Source organism: Leptinotarsa decemlineata, unplaced genomic scaffold, assembly GCF_025532065.1.
Source record: "Leptinotarsa decemlineata unplaced genomic scaffold, Ldec_3_MD MMD2_P_RNA_scaffold_4, whole genome shotgun sequence".
Taxonomy (NCBI): Eukaryota; Metazoa; Arthropoda; class Insecta; order Coleoptera; family Chrysomelidae; genus Leptinotarsa; species Leptinotarsa decemlineata.
The window spans coordinates 5,420,708-5,440,274 of NW_027412531.1; the positions used below are offsets into that span (position 1 = coordinate 5,420,708).

Consider the following 19,567-nt stretch of genomic DNA (forward strand, 5'->3'; position numbering starts at 1 on the left):
GTGAAATGTCATTATTTCGATTACTGTTAAATAGGACAGTAGTTGTTGTATTAATTCGTGAATTTTCTGTAGTATTACTTCGAATTCATTTGAAGTAGTAATGAATTTAAGTGTAAAGCACGTATGACGATTAGCTATGAATTAGCTATGGAAACAGATCGCGAACTCAGATGGAAGTGAATGAATGAAATTTAATGAAAAATATCTAGAAAGACGCATAACGCAGTCTGCAGTAAGTGAGATTGGAAAGAAATTTCGAAAAACTGGTACAGTTGAAAATGCACGCGAATCAATTCGTCCTCCTGTAAATGATGATACAAAACTAGATGTTCTAGGTACTTGCTTTTGAAAAAGATGTGCACACTTTTGTTCGTAAGGTTAGTCGTGATTTCGATGTCAGTAAAACAACTGTACACAAAGTATTAAAATTGGAAAAACGGCATCCCTTCAATATCGAACTTGTACAGGAACTAAACGAGAGTGATCCAGATAGAAGAATAGAATTTTGGGAAGCCATGATGGATAACTGTCACCGAGACCATCTCCTAGTAAAAAATATAATTTTTTCTGATAAAGCCACTTTTACATTAAATAGTGGGGTCAACCGTCACAATTATAGGTACTGGGCCAAAAAAAACCCCACTGGAAGCGTGAACATCATACACAAAACCCACAAAAAGTAAATGTATGGGCTGGCATTGTAAGAAACAGGATCATCGGACAATACTTTTTCGATGTTACTTTAGACGGGCCAACATACCTTCAGTTTTTAAGGGGATATCTAGTACCCACTGTAATCAATTTATTCCCCAGTAGAATTAATCCTGGAAGTTTTGATGAAAGTTTATGGTTTCAACAGGATGGTGCGCCTCCACTTTATACTGCAGATGTTCGAAGCTATCTAGACCAAATGTTTACGAATCGATGGATTGGTAGACGTGGACATATTGAATGGCCAGCGAGGTCGCGAGACTTAAATCCGTTGTAATACTTTATGTGGGGCCATTTGAAGAATGTTGTTTATAAAATGAAACCTTGGTGCATTCCATATTGATGAATAAATCAACAAGATATTATGTAAAAACGCATATTTCGATAATATATCAATGGAGCAAGTTCATAAAAACGGCATATTTTACTCATCATTCGTACTTGTATAACTAAGGTCTGATGTATTTTTTGGAAAATATGAGTTTAAAAAAATCAGCACACTAACTTAGCATTGAGCATATGCAGTGACCGTTAGTCATATTTTAGCAAAAAGCTCACACATTAGTAACAAATGTTAATTCAGAGTGCAAGTTTCACCGCCTGGCTTACCATCTGGTAATAAAAATGAAGATTGGGATCGTAATGTGACCATTTCATAACCTCCTTGAAGATATTTTGTCCAGGACTGAGAGTGTTATAAGTTTGATTGTGACAAACAACTTTGAAATCCTCAGTAAGGTATTTCATCTTCACTCCCTCTTTCAGCAGAACAAGAGCAGCATCGATCATGAAGGCTGATGGCACATCAATATCATAAGTTCCTATAAAAACTATATCTATTGTGTCATTTCTGTATTGCGGTTGTACACCCAACCTCTTCCTTCGAATATACTCCCATCACTGCTGATAAGAAAGCTGCAATAAATATCAGGATTGCCCTTACTAGCATCAGAACTTTGTAAATGGCGTACTAGTTTCGAACAGACGTGGAAGTTGCTGCATGTTTTTTCGGCAGTATGTTTTATTATCACCATATCAACTGGTTCCGTAACATTCAAAATGAACTTTGCTGGTCTCGCACCCCAATTGCTTCTTGTGAAAAATGGATGCTTGTCCAATTCATATTCAAATGAGGGTTGAAGTGAATCACAAGCCTCATCTGGGTAAAACACGTAAATGAGAATTCCAACGAACGAAATGAATAAAAGAATACCTAATGTAATCCATGACTTTGTAACTATATTTTTTCGTGCAAGCCTCGCAGGAGGGGTATTTTCAGGTTCGCAGATGGGTCTTGGATATTGGGCTACAAAAATGAGGAAAACTATCATTACATAAATAAGAAAGTTTGAGTTGTTTTCAATGAGTTACTTTTAGTGAGGTCTTCCGGCGAATAAAAGAAACACGAATATGATACATTCATTAATTAAATGTAGAAAGAATAATGTTATTTGTTCGATTGATTTCATATTCATTGTAGAAATCCATATTGAATATAGACAAAATTGGACATAAGTTATTTTCTTTATCCTATGAAGAATAATGTACCTACTAGAAAGCGCAAAAGCTTGAATTAGAAGAGACAAACCATTAATTGAAAGTGATAATTTCATTAGTTCCGGCTTCCATTGTCAGATATGATATAAATTGATTTGAAACATCAAAAAGAATCTGTGAGAAATTGAAAAAGAGATTAGCTGAAAAATAATAATTAAACAGTGTCACCCCCAAAGTATGCATAATATGAAAAAAATTTTATTTATTAGGGGTTTTCAACAAAATGTTATTTTTGATGAAAGTTTGTGCATCTACTAAAACTAAACATGCACCAACAAAATACAGTAAAACACACGTAATTTACGAGGAGTCTTAAAATATTTTGAGATAAGAGTAAAGTACTCTTATTTTGAAAAATCTTGAAAAATGTTACTTGAAAAAGTTGTTCAGCAATAAAAAATACATCTAGATTTGAAGTCATGGCCATCTAAGTGAAGTTTTATTCTTTACCAATTTTATTAATGGGGATTACGAAAAATGAAAATTTGCCAAAACGATAAATAGACAGCATCCTGTATTATTAAAAGCCTGCAAAATTACCATGATGTTAACCATGATGTTAACCATAATGTTAACCATAATTTTAATTAATTTTCAAAGTTTTTGGTGCAAAGTTATTTTTATTTTTTGTCAACACCGAAAATTAGCCAAAATTGTACAGTATTGTAACAAGAACTTATTATTCAATGATATCACAAAACATTAAAATAAAATAGGTATTTTGGAACAAACTCATTGATTTTCTGAAGTTTATTTTGGAGAATTATTTTGGACAAGAAAAACTCCAGAAAATCAATGAGTTTGTTCCGAAATACCTATTTTATTTTGATGTTTTGTGATTTGATATTATTAAATAATGAGTTCTTGTTACAATACAATGTAGTTTTGAGTAATTTTCAGTGTTAACAAAAAATAAAAATAACTTTGCACCAAAAACTTTGAAAATTATTTTACTCTTCAAAAAAATTGAAAATGGTTAACACCACAGTTGTATTATTCGTAATATTACAGGCTTTCAAAATGAACTGTCGTATAAAAGATGCTGTCTATTCATCGCAAATTTTCAGCAAATTTTCATTTTTCGTAGTCCCCATCAAAAAAAATGTGTAAAAAATAAAGCCCCGCTTAGATAGCCATGACTCCAAATCTAGATGTATTTTTTAATTTCGAACAACTTTTTCAAATAACATTTCCTGAGAAATAAGAGTACTTCACTCATGTCTCAAAATCTAAAATTTGAAGGCTCCTCGTATATTACGTGTGTTTTACTGTATTTTGTTGGTGCATGTTTAGCTTCAGGGGATGCACAAATTTTTATTTGAAGTAAAATTTTGTCGAAAAATCCTTAATAAATGAGTTTTCCATATGGTGCATACTTTGGGGATAACACTGTACATATTAAGCAAAAATGCTTAAATTACAATGAAATAAAATACAAACAACAACAAAAAAATCCAAAAAAATATTAAAGTATCAAAACGAATTTAAAATTAAAAAAGTTATTAACAAAATATGGAAATTAAAATATTCCAAACCAAGTTACTTCGCGACATTTCGATTGTTCCACAATCGTTTTCGGGTGATAACTAGAAAAAAATATTTTAACAAGCAAAAAACTGAAATTACAATGAAATAAAATACAAGCAACAACCAAAAAACCAAAGAACTTGAACTATTAACATGAGCTATAAATTTAAAAAATTATTAACAAGAAATGAAAATCAAAAATTTTAAATTAAAAGATTCCAAACCAAGTTACTTCACGAAGTTTCGATTGTTAATATCCACAATCGTCTTCGGGTGGTAACTGGACTTATTCCTCAGATCTGACTATTTATAAATCATTCGAGTGATTTCACCTATCCCTCTCGCCACTTTATCGGTTTTAGCGGAAGCTGACCGTTTGGCGGGAGTTGGTCGTGTTTCGCTTAATTAGAGGTTTCCATATGTTGCATATCTATACGCTAGCTTGGCTAAATACGTTGTTGGACATCATATATGCGGCTTCTTTGAATTTTCTCCTAAACTCTTTTCTAATATACTCGGCAATTCGAGCATAAGAAACACACACAGCGAGCAGAAACCAGCAAATCAGGATTAGCAGATCACGTTTGGACTCATCAACAAAACATCTAGTGGGCTCAAGCTGAAATCATCCACAAGGAAGAACACTGGTTTAGGAGAACATTCGAAGAAGCCGCATATATGTTGTCCAACAACGCATTTATCGAAGCTAGCGTAGAGATACACAACATATGGAAATCTCTAATCAAGTGGAACACGACCAACTCCTGCAAAAAGGTCAGCTTCCGCTAAAACCGATGAAGAGGAGAGAGGAAAGAGGGGATAGGTGAAAGCACTCGAATGACCAATAGTCAGATCTTGGAGGAAAAGGTCCAGTTATCACCCGAAGACGATTGTGGATACTGATAATCCAAACGTCGTGAAGTAATTTGGTTTAATTTTTAATTTTAGAATATTTTCTTATACTAAAGTTACATTTCCTTTATTTCAAAAGTACAATTATTAAATGTGAATTGCATGAATGATATGTTTCTTGAACTATTCGGTACAACAGTCGAATATTCTAATGTTGAAATTATATTTTTTTCTGCCATGGACACAACTGCCGTTGATGTACCTGTTCGCAAATCGGGTGTGGATGTTATTTCAGCACTGCCAAACGTTCTAAACACTTTATTAGCTATTTCTGTCCTGTGTGCTACCGATTCATCAACATACCCTTCAGCGACCGTTGATGACTACCAACCGCCATGTTTCTTTAGTGTCATCAAGTCTCCCCCAGATTCAACTTAAAGTGTAGCAGACGATCTTCGAAATGAATGACCTGTATGTGAATTGGCATTTTCAAGTTGAAGAAAATTAGCCACTGCTTCAGGTACCTTATAAAACTGATTGGTACCCACAACCTGATTGATACATTTTCCATTGCGATATGCATAAAACAGGCGGCGATCCTTTGCTGCTGCTGTACGAAGGACTATGTACATTCGGTAAAATTTAATATATTCTTCAGTAACTACAAATCTCGTGTATACATCATTCTTTGTATGCTAGAATTTCACAATTAATAACGTTTCCGAATATTTAATATCATCTAATGTTACCTGGCTGGTTTCACAATTTCGACAAGCTCCTGCAATCCCAAATACAACAACAATCTTGACCATCAAATAAACTTCATCGGGAGCATTATTTAAAAAGTCACTAATATGTATACTCGTGAATATCGCAAATTTCTTGGACGTGTAACCTTTCCCATTTTGTTTCAGAAATGTATTTAGTTTGAAATATTTTGAAATGTCTACATAATTATTGGATTGTAACATTCTTTTAATCATTGAATAATTCAACCACACTGTTGATGGTTTTTGTTGTTGTGCCAGTTCCGAAAAATAAGCCAATAACACCGTCTCCGAGAAAGAACTGCATGTCTTTTCCACCTTCATTACATGAATCTTGAATACGCGGTTTCATGAATTTTCTGCGATTTAGCTGGCAATAATTTTTGTGACGCTACTTTCGCTGCTTCTACTAACTCCGGTGGAGTCGGAGAAAACTCGGAATTAGACATTTCTCAAAATAACTACTGACCAATTTTTAAATCTAATCACAGAGTTAAATTGACAGATATTTGATTTTCTATTGATTGGTTTCCTAGCAACGCTTTAAATCCATCAGCCTACCTGTTTAAAAATTAAAATTTCACATCGATAATTTTCTTAGTTTATTTGCTTGATAAAATTGTTATTTTTCAGCAAATCTTTTTGATTTTTAATGGATCCTTTCAGGGATTTCAAATCAATTTGTATCATATTAGACAATAGAAGTCCGAACTAATGAAATGTACCAAGAAACATTGTCAACTACCTTCAAACATCAAGTGATAATTTATTGGATGGCAAGGTGCGTTATTCGGTTGATCAGATTCATTATCTGATCATAAAAATATACACCCTTCACTCTGGCCAAATTCTACCCTCTACGTCCATTCACATGAGAGTTGGCGAGGAGCATCTCATTTCCCAGTCCGCAATACAATAACGAAATGAATAAAATTTCATTATTTAAGTAAGTATGTCATGTGGATTGCTCGGATAATAATCCTTATGATTAGTTTTTTGTACATAAATCTATTGATTTAGTGATATTGTCAATTGCTCAAAGTGAGTCCTTCGGAATCATAAAAATATTCACCCTTTACTCTGGCCAATTTCTACCATCTGGGTCTATTCACATGAGAGTTGGCGAGGAGAAGAGCATCTCATTTTCCAGTTCGCAATACAAATAACAAAACGAATAAAATCCACAACAGAAACAGTATCTATAGAAGAAAGTATTTATAGAAGAGAGGCAAATCTCCAACCTTTCTTCGATGTTTCAGACTATCAAGGTTGCAGGTGAAGTTCTCTTCAGTCGGTTAATTGGTCAAACCACCAACAGTGACATAAAAACTTGGCAAGTTGACTTGGGTGTCACACCAATAGGTGGTTCCACTTGTTTCGCTTGCGTTTACGTAGTTATTTTTATCAAGTACTTTTCTTAGTTTTTCACATATTGTCTTCAATCGAGGACCGCCTGCCCGGTACTAACGATGCTCAATAGGCAAAATTCCATTGAACAACATATTTTTCAAATTTTATTCCTTTATAACTTTTTTATTACCGAACAGATTTCGATGAAACTGTGATCAGTAATATTTCAAGACATCCTGAATCCAGTGGAGTATACAGAATTTTCATAAAATTCCTGAACATGAATTGGTGGGTTGATTAAACGGCATATTTTTCAAATTTCATTCCTTCATAACTTTTTTATTGATTGACGCATTTCAACGTAATTTACATGTTACCCATTTGAAAATGTCACAGATCCAGTGGTGTGATTTTTGACCTTGAAAAATAAGATTAGTTGGCCCTGGAAATTGAGATTTATTCATGATATTTGGTGTCCTAATAGACTTTTTGAATATCTACCTAACAAAAAAAAATCATTCCCATCGGTTAAAAAAAGTAAGTTATATAAGGGTGCTTCCATCTTAGATGGGTCACACTGTATATATATATATATCTATATATATATATATATATATATATATATATATATATATATATATATATACCTAAATATATATGAAATCTGAAGTTTTCACGGATAGGAATATGCTGAACTGGTTTTTCCGGGTATTTGATCCGTGTATGTGATATTATCTCTAATTTCACCGACGTTTCGACAAAATCTCATTTGTCATTATCAAGGTGTGCTGTTACGTGTTCAGAAGTTTGTTGACCTTGCTCAACTCTCTTCTTACTATAATGGTAAAATGGTATTCGTTACGTGTTCAGAGATAGAGTAGTCCATATACTCTCTACTACCTACTATATATATATATATATATATATATATATATATATATATATATATATACCTAAAGTACCTGAAATACCTGAGTTGAGACGTTCTGACCGTATAAAGAGGCAGACGACAGGATGACAAGTTCAGTTTGAGGAGTACCTAGAAAATGACAGTACGACCAGCTGTCGAAAGCGCTCGCATATATATATATATATATATATATATATATATATATATATATATATATATATATATATATATATATATATATATTCATCATCAGTATGATGCAGCCAAGTGTTGCCTATCTTTGCATTTGGCTGCACCATACTGATGATGGGCCAAAAGCCCAAAATACATGTATAAGATTTGCCAATTTTTTGACTGCTATGTCCAATAAATCTTCTGACTATCCTATTTGAATTCAATCAGATGTACTGATCAAATTATGAGAATAGTTAAAGTTTATCTAATTTTGCAACTCATAGTTTCCCTGCCAAACCCAGATGACTATGTCCACTCATTTCCACAACAGAAACATATTCAATGTCGGTCATGGTGTCAGCCAGAGGAGAATGTGGAACATTGGTTTTCTAAAAAATGTGTATCATTTTCAAATAGAGTTTTGTTATCACAAGTTCTGCTCAATATTTCTCCATCTTGATATAAAAATGCGGGAATATTCCAAAGAAAGAAAGAAAACAATCAGTTTCAAAAATCAACTCCATATAAAGATGTGTAGATCGTGCGAAGAAGTAATTTTCAGGTCAAAACTTTTCTTTCTCAAAAATTAATCTTTCTTAAAAACATATCCTTTCAATTTCTGCTCAATATTTTTGACCATACTGTACAATCAATCGTTGGTTGTAATACCCAAAAATGAAATATTATTTGAGAGATATATAAATATATACATATATACATAATATATACATATATACAGTGTATTTCTTTAATGTCACCCCCTTTTATTTTTTGAACGGGTCAACTCAAAAAATAAATACATGAATACTTTATTTTGAAGTAAAATTGACAGATACAACTTTCAAGATGGCGACTGGGCGCCATCTGGGAAAAAATTAAATGGACAGGGGGGTCTTGTGACACATCCCTGACGGATAATTCACAACCCTAGAATCTTCAATATATTCACCTACTACAAAATGGCGGAACATTTGATAATTTCTTGACGACAAACACATTAATAGCGAAATTTCTATAAATATTCTTTTTCATCCGCCATATGGCAATTCCAACAACCCGATGAAGTTTGTTGAGATATTTTTTATTTATACAAACGACAAAAAATGTCAGTACGACAATGAACATAATTGTTCTATTAGAATATTCTCATTTAGTTTTCGGTTTTTCCAATATCCAGAAAAAATCAACGTTTGAGCAGGAATATTGGGAAACCAAATTGTAGGACCTCTATTTATTGATCAAAATTTAACAAGGGAACTGTATTTGGATATGCTGGAAACTACTGTTGATCCTCTCATCACTGAAATCGTCGAAGCGAATCCTGATAAATGCTATATGGATATTGTATTTCAACACCACCACATTACTTCAGAAAAGTAAGAAACTATTTGGATACTACTTTTCCCGATCGTTGGACTGGTCGTCGAGGTCCTACAGAATGGCCAGCCCGCTAGCCAGATTTGACACCTTTGGACTTTTTTATGGAGCTATTTGAAGAAAAAGGTGTACGAAACTGAACCTGCTTCAATATTGAATATACAGCAGAGAATAATAAATATTTGTACAGATATTGACATTACTGTGTTCGAAAATGTACGGCGTGAAATATCGGATAGGCTGTTCATATGTTCAAGACAACCATTTCGAGCATCTTCTGAACTGACCTCAAGCTTATTGCTTCATATTAAGTAGTTAAATGTCAATGTATTCAGGCAATTATCAAATGATCCGCCATTTTGTAGTAGGTGAAGATATTGACTTCATATTCTAGGGTTGTGAAGTATTCGTCAGGAGATTCAAAATGATGTGTCGCAAGAACCCCCTTTACAAGGGGGGGGGCATTAAAGAAATGCACTGTATAATGGTAAATATGGGATTTGTACATACCCAACAAAAGTTTTATAGAAACCTGTTGTTCTTCGATGGATTTCTTCTGATGAGAAAGCAGTTTATTGAACTCATCCAACTGAGAACTCAATAAATACAACGACTTCAAATGTTTACAGTCTTCCGAACACTCATTACACTTGAATTTATCAACTGTCATCTTTAGAAATGGATTGAGTTCTTTAATTTCAGAGGCAATCCCTCGAACACTTATTTCAAAACTCGGTATTGAGGCCCGTTGAAAAATTTTACTGGGTATATTCCTTTTACGTCAAATACTACTGATATCGTGAGTGCAAATAAACATACTACTCATGAATTTTAACGAACTCTTCCATAAGCAAAAATAAAACATTTTGATAATTGATATTTCCAGGTCAGTTTTAAAGATATTTTATGATCCTTGTTTTTATAACATAGTGAATTCACATTGAAAATGACCTTACACTCATATTACCGTAGAACTTGCTCAATTCTTTAACTTGTACATTATTTCGTAAAACAAATACAGGGTGATCCTCAATAAGGTATAAGTATACAGTGCATTTCTTTAATGTCCCTCCCTTTTATTTTTTGAACGGGTCAACTCACATAATTGAAATTTGGGATAATGAAATTAATGCATGAATACTTCATTTTGAAGTGAAATTGACAGACGTAACTTTCGAAATGGCGACTGGACACCATCTGGAAAACCTCGAATATGAAGTCAAATATCCTAACCTACTAAAAAATGACGGAACATGTAATAATTACCTGAAGACAAATACATTAATATCGATATTTCCAAAAATATTTCTTTATATCTGCCATATGTCAATTTCAACAACCCGATAATGTTTGTTAGGTTATTTTTCGTTTATAAAAAATTGGAGTGACACCAATCCTAACGTTTTCCGGTCGTTGGATTGGCCGTCGATGTCCTACAGAATGGCCAGCCAGCTCGCCAGATTTGACACCTTTGGACTATTTGAAGCAAAAGGTGTACGAAATTGAACCTGCTTCAATATTGGATACACGGCAGAGAATAAAAAATATTTGTGGAGATATTGACGTTAATGTGTTCGAAAATGTTCGGCGTGAAATATCGGATAGGCTGTTCACATGTCAAGAAGGTCAAGGAAACCATTTCGAGCATCTTCTGAACTGACCTCAAGCTTATTACCTTATATTATCTAGTTATGTATTATACAGGCAATTATTAAAAGTTCCGCTATTTTGTAGTAGGTCAAGATATTCACATTATATTCCAGGGTTGTGAAGCATTCATCAGGAGCTTCAAAAAATGTGTCACAAGACCCCTTTTTCGCTCAGATGGCGCCCAGTCGCCATTTTGACAGTTTCATCTGTCAATTTCACTTCAAAATGAAGTATTCATGCATTAATTTCACTATCCCAAATTTTAATTTTCTGAGTTGACCTGTTCAAAAAATGAAAGGGGGGGGACATTAAAGAAATGCACTGTATGTTTTCAGAGAGTACGGCAATTTGAAGTTTGAAAATTTAGTACACGTAGTACAATATCATTTTCTTAATTGACATTAAACTATATATTTATCAAAGTCGATACTATTTTTGAAATATTCACTCAGAGTCTTAAATTGAGGCATCTATTTTAACAGCTTGTAGAACTTGTCTGAAGGAAGTGATGTATTATTTTGAAATAACACGTCATTGAGAAATTTTCACTGGACAGTTTACAAAATCGCAACACTTTTTTCGCTATACAATAGTTTTCACAAGCGTTTTTATACCAATACAATTCTAGTTATTTGTGCTTTATATGATATCAATTTGCATTATATAATCTTATTGGTCGGTCGGTAGCCAAGCTGTTCGGCGTGGGTGATTTGTTCATTCACTCGAATTGACTGCCGTGTTGGTCGGTGGTTCAAGCCCCAGTCTGAACGATCGATCTTCACTTGCTATCGTCCAACCCGTATTAGGAATCACACGTTAAAAGGTAAGACCTCGTTAATCCTTAGCTCGCACAACTTTGGACTTCTGAGGGTTGTCGTTCGTAGGGGTGCGACAGCTGGTTAACGGAAAAACAGAAAAAACAGATACCTACGGAAGCGTAGAAGGGCCAAAGATTATTTGTTTATTTGATCCACCATAATTTCGAATTAAAAGTCGAGATTTCGACTTTTGAGTCGAAATTTCGACTTTTATAACGTAATTTCCACTTTTATTTTGTAATTTCGACTTTTATCTCGTAATTTCGACTTTTATCCCGTAATTTCGACTTTTATCTCGTAATTTCGACTTTTATCTCGTAATTTCGACTTTTATCAGGTTATTTCGAGTTTTATGTCGTAATTTCGACTTTTATCAGGTAATTTCGACTTTTATCTCGTAATTTCGACTTTTTTCTTGTAATTTTGACTTGTATCTCGTATTTTCAACTTTTATCTCGTAATTTCGACTTTCATTTCGTAATTTCGACTTTCATTTCGTAATTTCGACTTGAAAGTCATAATTTTTACTCAAAATTAGAAATATGGTTCCTTGAGTGCATTATAATCTACTACGAGGTGATGTTAACAGGAGGTTCGTGAAATTGTTGTGTGATTGAAATTTCAATGGAAATATGTGGTTTACAAAATCGCAACACTTGTTTCACTATAAAATAGTTTTCTCAAGCGTCTTTATACCAATACAATTCTAGTTATTTGTGCTTTATATAATATCAATTTGCATTATATAATCTTATACCTACGGAAGCGTAGAAGGGCCAAAGATAATTTGTTTATTTGATCTACCATAATTTCGAATTAAAAGTCGAAATTTCGACTTTTATAAGGTAATATCCACTTTTATTTCGTAATTTCGACTTTTATCTCGTAATTTCGACTTTTACCTCGTAATTTCGACTTTTATCAGGTAATTTCGACTTTTATCTCGCAATTTCGACTTTTTTCTTGTAATTTTGACTTTTATCTCGTAATTTCAACTTTTATCTCGTAGTTTCGACTTTCGACTTGAAAGTCATAATTTTGACTCAAAATTAGAAATATGGTTCCTTGAGTGCATTATAATCCACTACGAGGTGATGTTAACAGGAGGTTCGTGAAATTGTTGTGCGATTGAAATTTTAATGGAAATATGTGGTTGAAAGTGAGATCAACCTCAAGGTTAGAAAAAATCATTAACTCAGAATCAATCAATAATTTCAACAATAATCATTTCAAACTGATGTTGAAACAAGAACAAATATTTCAGTTGAATGCACATTTTTGAAGATGCTCATGTCAATGATATTTCATTAAATTTCACCACACTATTTATCATTTCTCATCTTCACACTTGAAAAAATTTGTAATTTTGAAGGAAATTGGAGGATATTTCTTAAAAAGAGGATGTCCCAGAACTTTACGAACCGATATGGGCACTGAAAATGAATTAACAAATCGACCATGTTTTTTGTATGGAAAAAGCATGCATAATCAAAGGATAGAATCTTGGTGGTCTATATCACGTAAACATAATGCACAATACTGGATTAATTCATTTCAAACCCTAATAGAAGACAATTTATTTGATGCATCATTTTCGGAAAAGTCTCTAGTTCAATGCTGTTTCATACCATTAGTACAAGTAAGAGATGAGTTGTTGTTAATGAAATTTCAATTATAATTTTCATTTCAGAGTGATCTTGATCAAGTATGGTTTGAATGGAGTATTCATAGAATACGGAAAACAAGAAATGATATTGCTCCAGCAGGGAGAACGATTATATTGTATGCGATGCCTTCCCTATATGGAGTTACTGATCACCTCATCAATATTCCATCATTCGCTTTTAAACATTTTTCGTCGGAGTGTACATATCCCCGGACAGCCTGTGATGAAGATTTTTGGAAATTATGTTCAATTTTTATGAAAAAAAATAATTACACAAGGTCCCTAGATCCTTATGCCACAATTGATTTATACATTAACCTGAGAAGTGAATTAATTATGTTATTTGAATAACTTTTAGATTGATAATTATGCATTGATATTATTCAGTACCTTTTTGAAAAAGTAAATGCTTTTCGTACGAGTAGGAGAAAATCGACTTTGGCCAAAATATTAGTTTCTCATCATAGTAAATCAATCTGATCAGTAGTATCCTTACTTCGTTATAAAAACTTATCTAAGATTCAGTTTTTCACTAGTAGAAATTTATTAACATTTTGAAAGAATACTCTACACATTCATATCTCAAACGTTATGTAGAAACACAGTTTGCAATGGTCGAAGAGATACAATGTTCATTTCTTAGATATTTTGGGTTTTCTCTCCTCGTTTCGAAAAATCGTAGAGAACTAATGACCCAAAAAACTAACTGGAGCAGAATGGTTTCCGAAGGTTCAATCAAAAAATGAGTAGGCTTCGAATATTCAATAAAATCAGTTTCTATGTTTCTTCGTAAAAAATATACCACTATGAGAAGATTGGAGTACTGTCGAAATGATTTGAAAAGAGTGTCCAAATTTCGAGATAAAATTCGAAATTATGAAATAAAAGTCGAAATTACGAGATAAAAGTCGAAATTAAGAGATAAAAGTCGAAATAACGAGATAAAAGTCGATATTACGTGAAGTCGAAATTATGGTGGATCAAATAAACAAATAATCTTTGGCCCTTCTACGCTTCCGTATATACTACCTACGTGATGATTATTTCATTTCACCTGCGTTTAGCTGAAAACTAATTGGAATTTTCAAACATCATAAAAGAAAATGTTACCAGCTCAATTAATGGACATATAATAAACTAATTCCACTTTGTACTTTTCATAATAACAATTTTTGTCATCGACCTTAAACCTACTCAATAACTAATAATTTTTACATAAGGACAGGTAAAAACTTATTGAAATTTCAAACATCGTAACGAATTGATCAAAGAGTTATCGTTCTCTTGAGAAACCGAGTACGCAGTACATGCTTGTGTATTTCTGGTTTTGTTACCCACCACTCTATACCCCGAAGGTCACAATCAGGTTTTCTCTCACAGAACAAAAATGTTAAATATCGCCAAAGCAAATCTGTAAAAACCGACCTTCCTCTTGACCGAAGTTATTTTACTCTTCGAAAAGTTTTGCACAAATTCGAAAATACCAATCAGAAAAAAACTGCTTGTACGTTTAGCTTGTGGAGATCATAGACCTCTCATTGACTAATGACTTCAGTTCTACATGTTCTATTTTTACTTGAAGTTACATTTTCCTTCCACCATCCCACAAGAATGGTTCGCGAAACTGAATAAACGAGAATATCATTTTTGGGAAAGTTTTTGGCTTTCCACTACTCCATCTCGATACAAAAAAGAGGAGTGGATTTCCCAAAGAAAGGAAGGAAGTTATCAATTTGAAAATAAGTAACTCCATACGTGGATGTGTAGATCATGCAAAGAAGTAACTTTCAGACACAAACTGAAAGAAAGTCCTCCTGAAACAGCTACTTTCATATGAACATTGAATTACACGAAAGAAAACAATTCTTTCGAAACAAATACTTCTATATGAACACTGAATTATACAGAAGATACTTTCCTTTACTCAGTTATAAAATCAGATATCATTCACATGGGTTCTACTTTAAATGAATGGTAACGAATTGCACTTACATGGAACACTGTCATCCTCACTGGTATACATCGATTTTTGCCGTAAGATACTTGCCCTAAGGCTCTTCAGTACCAAACTGGATAACATTATAGAAAATACACAAAATTGTTTCAGGACAGGTAAAAGCTAATTGAAATTTTAAACATCGTACCGATGTTTGTATTTGTGTACATTTGTATTTGTGTGTTTTTTCTATAATGTTATCCAGTTTGGTACTGAAGAGCCTTAGGGCAAGTGTCTTGAGGTGAAACATCAGTGTATACCAGTGAGGATGACAGTGTTCTGTCATCCTCAGTGCAATTTGTTACCATTCATTCAAAGTATAACTCATATGAATAATATCTGATTTTATTCCACAACGAATGTTTGAAATAGAAACTGAGTAAAGAAAAGTATCTTCTGTATAATTCAGTGTTCATATAGAAGTATTTGTTTCGGAAGAAGTTTTTTGTTTCGTGTAATTCAATGTTCATATGAAAGTTTGTACCTGAAAGTAACTTCTTTGCATGATCTACATATCCATGTATAGAGTTACTCATTTCCAAATTGATTACTTCCTACCTTTCTTTGGAAGATTCCCTTATCTTTTTTTGTAACGAGATGAGTAGTAGAAAGCCAAAAACTCTCTTTTCCAAAAATTAATTACTCCTAAAAATATAACCCCTTCAATTTAAAGAATATCATACTTACATACATAAATGCGAAAGTCACTCACTCAACACTCACCCATTCATTTCTGTTTCTCCGTACTGGAAGCTGGAATTTTGTATGTACGTTAATTTCATGTTCTAGATGTGCAATAAGAAAGAACTTCTGAATATTCTAACTGGCACGCCAGCCGCAAAAAAAATGCGCTTTCATAAAATTAAGTTAACTTTTCATCACTGTTTCTTCATACCGCTATATTTCAGGATACTGAAATGTTGTATGTAGTTTCGTTTTATGTTGTAGATGTGCATTGAGAAAAGATTTGGAAATATTCCAACTGGGGCGTCAGCCGCGCGGAAAAAAAGTAGTGTTCATAAAATAAAGTTACCCTTTCATCACCGTGCCTTAAATTTCCGGTGGATGAATCATTATTGCCCTCGTGCGGAGCCAGGACGGTCGCTGTATCTGTAGAGTAGGGAGGGTGAGTGTGAACTCACAGCATTTAGGCCACATGTGACCCATTGTACATCCTCCCGAGGAGTTGTCCTCCTAGGTCATCGTCCATCCTGTCCTTTCCAGGAAGGTGAACAGGTCATTAGGAGACACCTCCTTTATATTGGCAGGTGTAGGTCAAGACTCGCCAAACACACACTCTCTTTGGCAACCTTGAGGTGTCTTACGGTGGCCTCCGCGGAGGTTTTGGAAGGTGCAGCGATATTACTGTCGTTGCGCGGCTTCTTCGACCTTTTTGGGGTTCCCTCCGTGGAGGTGCACAAGTGAGGAAGCTTTCCTACAGGGGCAGCCGGTTACTTGACGTTATTCAAGGCGGAGCTCTTGGCGGCCGCCGCAGGAAGTGCCCTTGCTGTTGGAGGTGATCTGCTAGGTCCAGCCTCATTCCAAGCGGTAGATTAGGGTTGACATTTATGTTCATCCCCATCCCAGCCTTAGATTGAGGAAAGCACTTCTGTTCAGCCTCAGGATTGATTTTTGTTTTTGTTGTTTCTGTTTTTGTGTTGTTTCATTCATGTATGTTCCCACGAGTAGCAAGGGAAGAGTTGGTCACCTCTGGCAGAGCCCTGTATTACTAGAGGTAGGCTGATTACAATAAGGTTTCGCCCAATTCACCAATATGATCTTTCGTGACTGCATATCATCCTGCGGCCATTCAGCTGTCGGCACGATTCCTTACACCTCAGCTTGTGTAGGTCCACGGTGGCATGTTACGCAAAGGCTTTTGGGGAGTTTTACTTCCCCTCACCCTATTTATTTCTGCCACTGACTAGGAATCCGGCGACCCCATCCGTAAGGCCACATTGGCTTCCCGGATATGGCCTCCAGTCTTCTGGCCGTTCCCCTATCCGCCACCTTGGGACGCGCCCGAAAGGTAGCTCAACCCATGGGGAAAGGGAGGGGCACTAGTCTACATAACACACCTTTATTCACGGAAATACTACTATGAAACTATACAGAATTTGATTTCGTAATACAGTGCAGATATATGTAACCCCCTCCCTCTTGACTGATGAACGGGGCAAGATCACAAAGTTGGACAAAAATTGTATGGAAAAAAATAATTTTTAGTATTATTTTGAGAATGTCCATAGCGTGGCATCACTCGCCCAACCAAGGCGACATCAACCTATTTTTCAATAGAAAGGGGAGTCTTGCGATCCTCTGCTCGAGAGTTACTTCACTGTTTTGAATTTGGATGACCGGTTGTGGAGATATTGGTATATGAGTTGGAGACTAGGAAAAATGATAATCTGAAATAAAAAATGAAAAACAAAAGTTCCTATGTTTTCATACCACTTATATTTGTAACCAGTCAGTTTATTGTAATAAACTATAATTCCAAAATAGTAGACACTAAATTTTCAGGAAGTTTCTCAATGAATGAAATACGTTGTATATAAAATCACAACCGAACAACAATGTTTTCGTTTCAATACAATAATATTTCTGAGAATTTAGTGCCTACTGTTATAGAATTTTAGTACTTATAGTTTGAAAATTGTTCTAACAGTACGAAACTACAGTAACTTTAGTTACAAATACAAGTGAAATAAAAACAGGAAGTTTGATTTACCATTTTTCATGATGACCTTCTACCACGTAGTAACGCTACATTCATCAATGTATTGATAATTCGTAACTTTGCAACAAAAAGGGCATTGAGACAACTTCAAAGTTAGTTTGAAATGTTTAAGAGGGAGGAATTTTTCACGGAAATGAATTGTATATAGATTAAACTATATCTATTGATAATGAGGATTAGCTTTATTTCATTTCGTTCAGAGGAAGCAATTTCGTTTTATGCTGACACCGGTCGTAATTTTTGCGAGACAGAAAGGTTGTTCAACATGCAAAATTTCCTGGCAATCCGATCTTTCGAAAACATCTCAAGGAATCGGTTGAAAATTTTCAAATAACTGAAAGTGTAGCTAGAGCTAGAGGAACTGGGAAAATGTATCTCAGACAAGAAATAGAAATCGTTACTTCTGTAGTGAATAGCTCCGTGCGGTCCTCGACTACAGTTGCTCATGAGAATGACGTCTCAACAACCAGCTTCACCCTTATGAACTGAAGATCTAGATGAATTAAATGAAGATGATCCTTGCAGAAGCATTGCACATCGAAAGTACTCGTTTCAGTGACGAATGCACTTTTTCTCAAACGGAAATATCCACAGTCAAATTGTGCGATATTGGTTAGACATAATCCGATATATTTTTCGAGTAGGTCAAATTCAGATTCCTGAGAAAATGAGTGTCTGGGCAGGTACATTCGGAAATGTACACGATACGACAATAATAGTTACGAGCTTCGCGCTGAGTACTGTGAAAGTGACCTCAGTAGTGAACCAATTCTATGAATGGTGTACAAGAATACGAGAAACCATATTATGGTGAACCTACAAAAAACTATACTCATTCAATTCAACAGTGCACGCAGTAATAAACCAAACCTAGTCAATCTGAATATAAATAACAATCAACATGAAATATCAAGCTCAACAAAATTCTTAGACAAATATCTCGATAATAACATACATAACGAAGATCGAACAAATAGATAATACATGTAACAAACTGAAAAAAAGTTGCTGTGCCTTCCTAACACTAAAAAAATCTCTTCATGAATCGTCTCTCCTGAAAGTATATTACTCCGTAGTCTAATCGACATCATCATTCAAGCTAATCAATTGAGGCCTTGCAACTGAATTGTCAAGAGTCTTCGTTCTCCAAAAACGCATATCAAGAATTATTTATAATATGGAACCCTTTGACTCATGCCGAGAAGTATTTAAACAAAAGGGTATATTGACATTTCTCTGCATATACATTTCAAATATATTACTATATATACAAAATAATAGAGATTGCTATGCTTAAAATGACGACAAACACTGGTATGCAACAGGAAACAGAGATAGAACTATGGAAATGCAGAACTAGACAGCTTCCTGAAGCACATCAACAACGTAACTCCTTCCATCAATTTCACAATGGAGAAGGAAGTCCACAACGAGTTTCCATTCTTAGACGTATTGGTGAAGAGGATCGACAC

At 34.3% G+C, this 19,567-nt stretch overlaps 1 protein-coding gene across 10 annotated transcripts in view; it reads right to left on the reverse strand.

Moving 5' to 3' along the window:
- Positions 1-19,567, reverse strand: part of LOC111507475 (peptidoglycan-recognition protein SC2) — a 203,167-nt gene that overhangs the window by 108,406 nt on the left and 75,194 nt on the right. Inside the window, exon 1 of one of the 10 annotated variants that reach the window (XM_074186723.1) lies at positions 9,736-10,063. The exons of 6 other annotated variants lie outside the window; for them this stretch is intronic. In XM_074186723.1, the coding sequence (XP_074042824.1) occupies positions 9,736-9,895 (160 nt within the window). In that variant the 5' untranslated portion in view covers positions 9,896-10,063. Of the gene's footprint in view, positions 1-1,836; positions 2,018-9,735; positions 10,064-19,567 lie in introns of those variants that run through there. 3 more of the 10 variants (XM_074186724.1, XM_074186719.1, XM_074186715.1) reach the window with 3 other exon arrangements.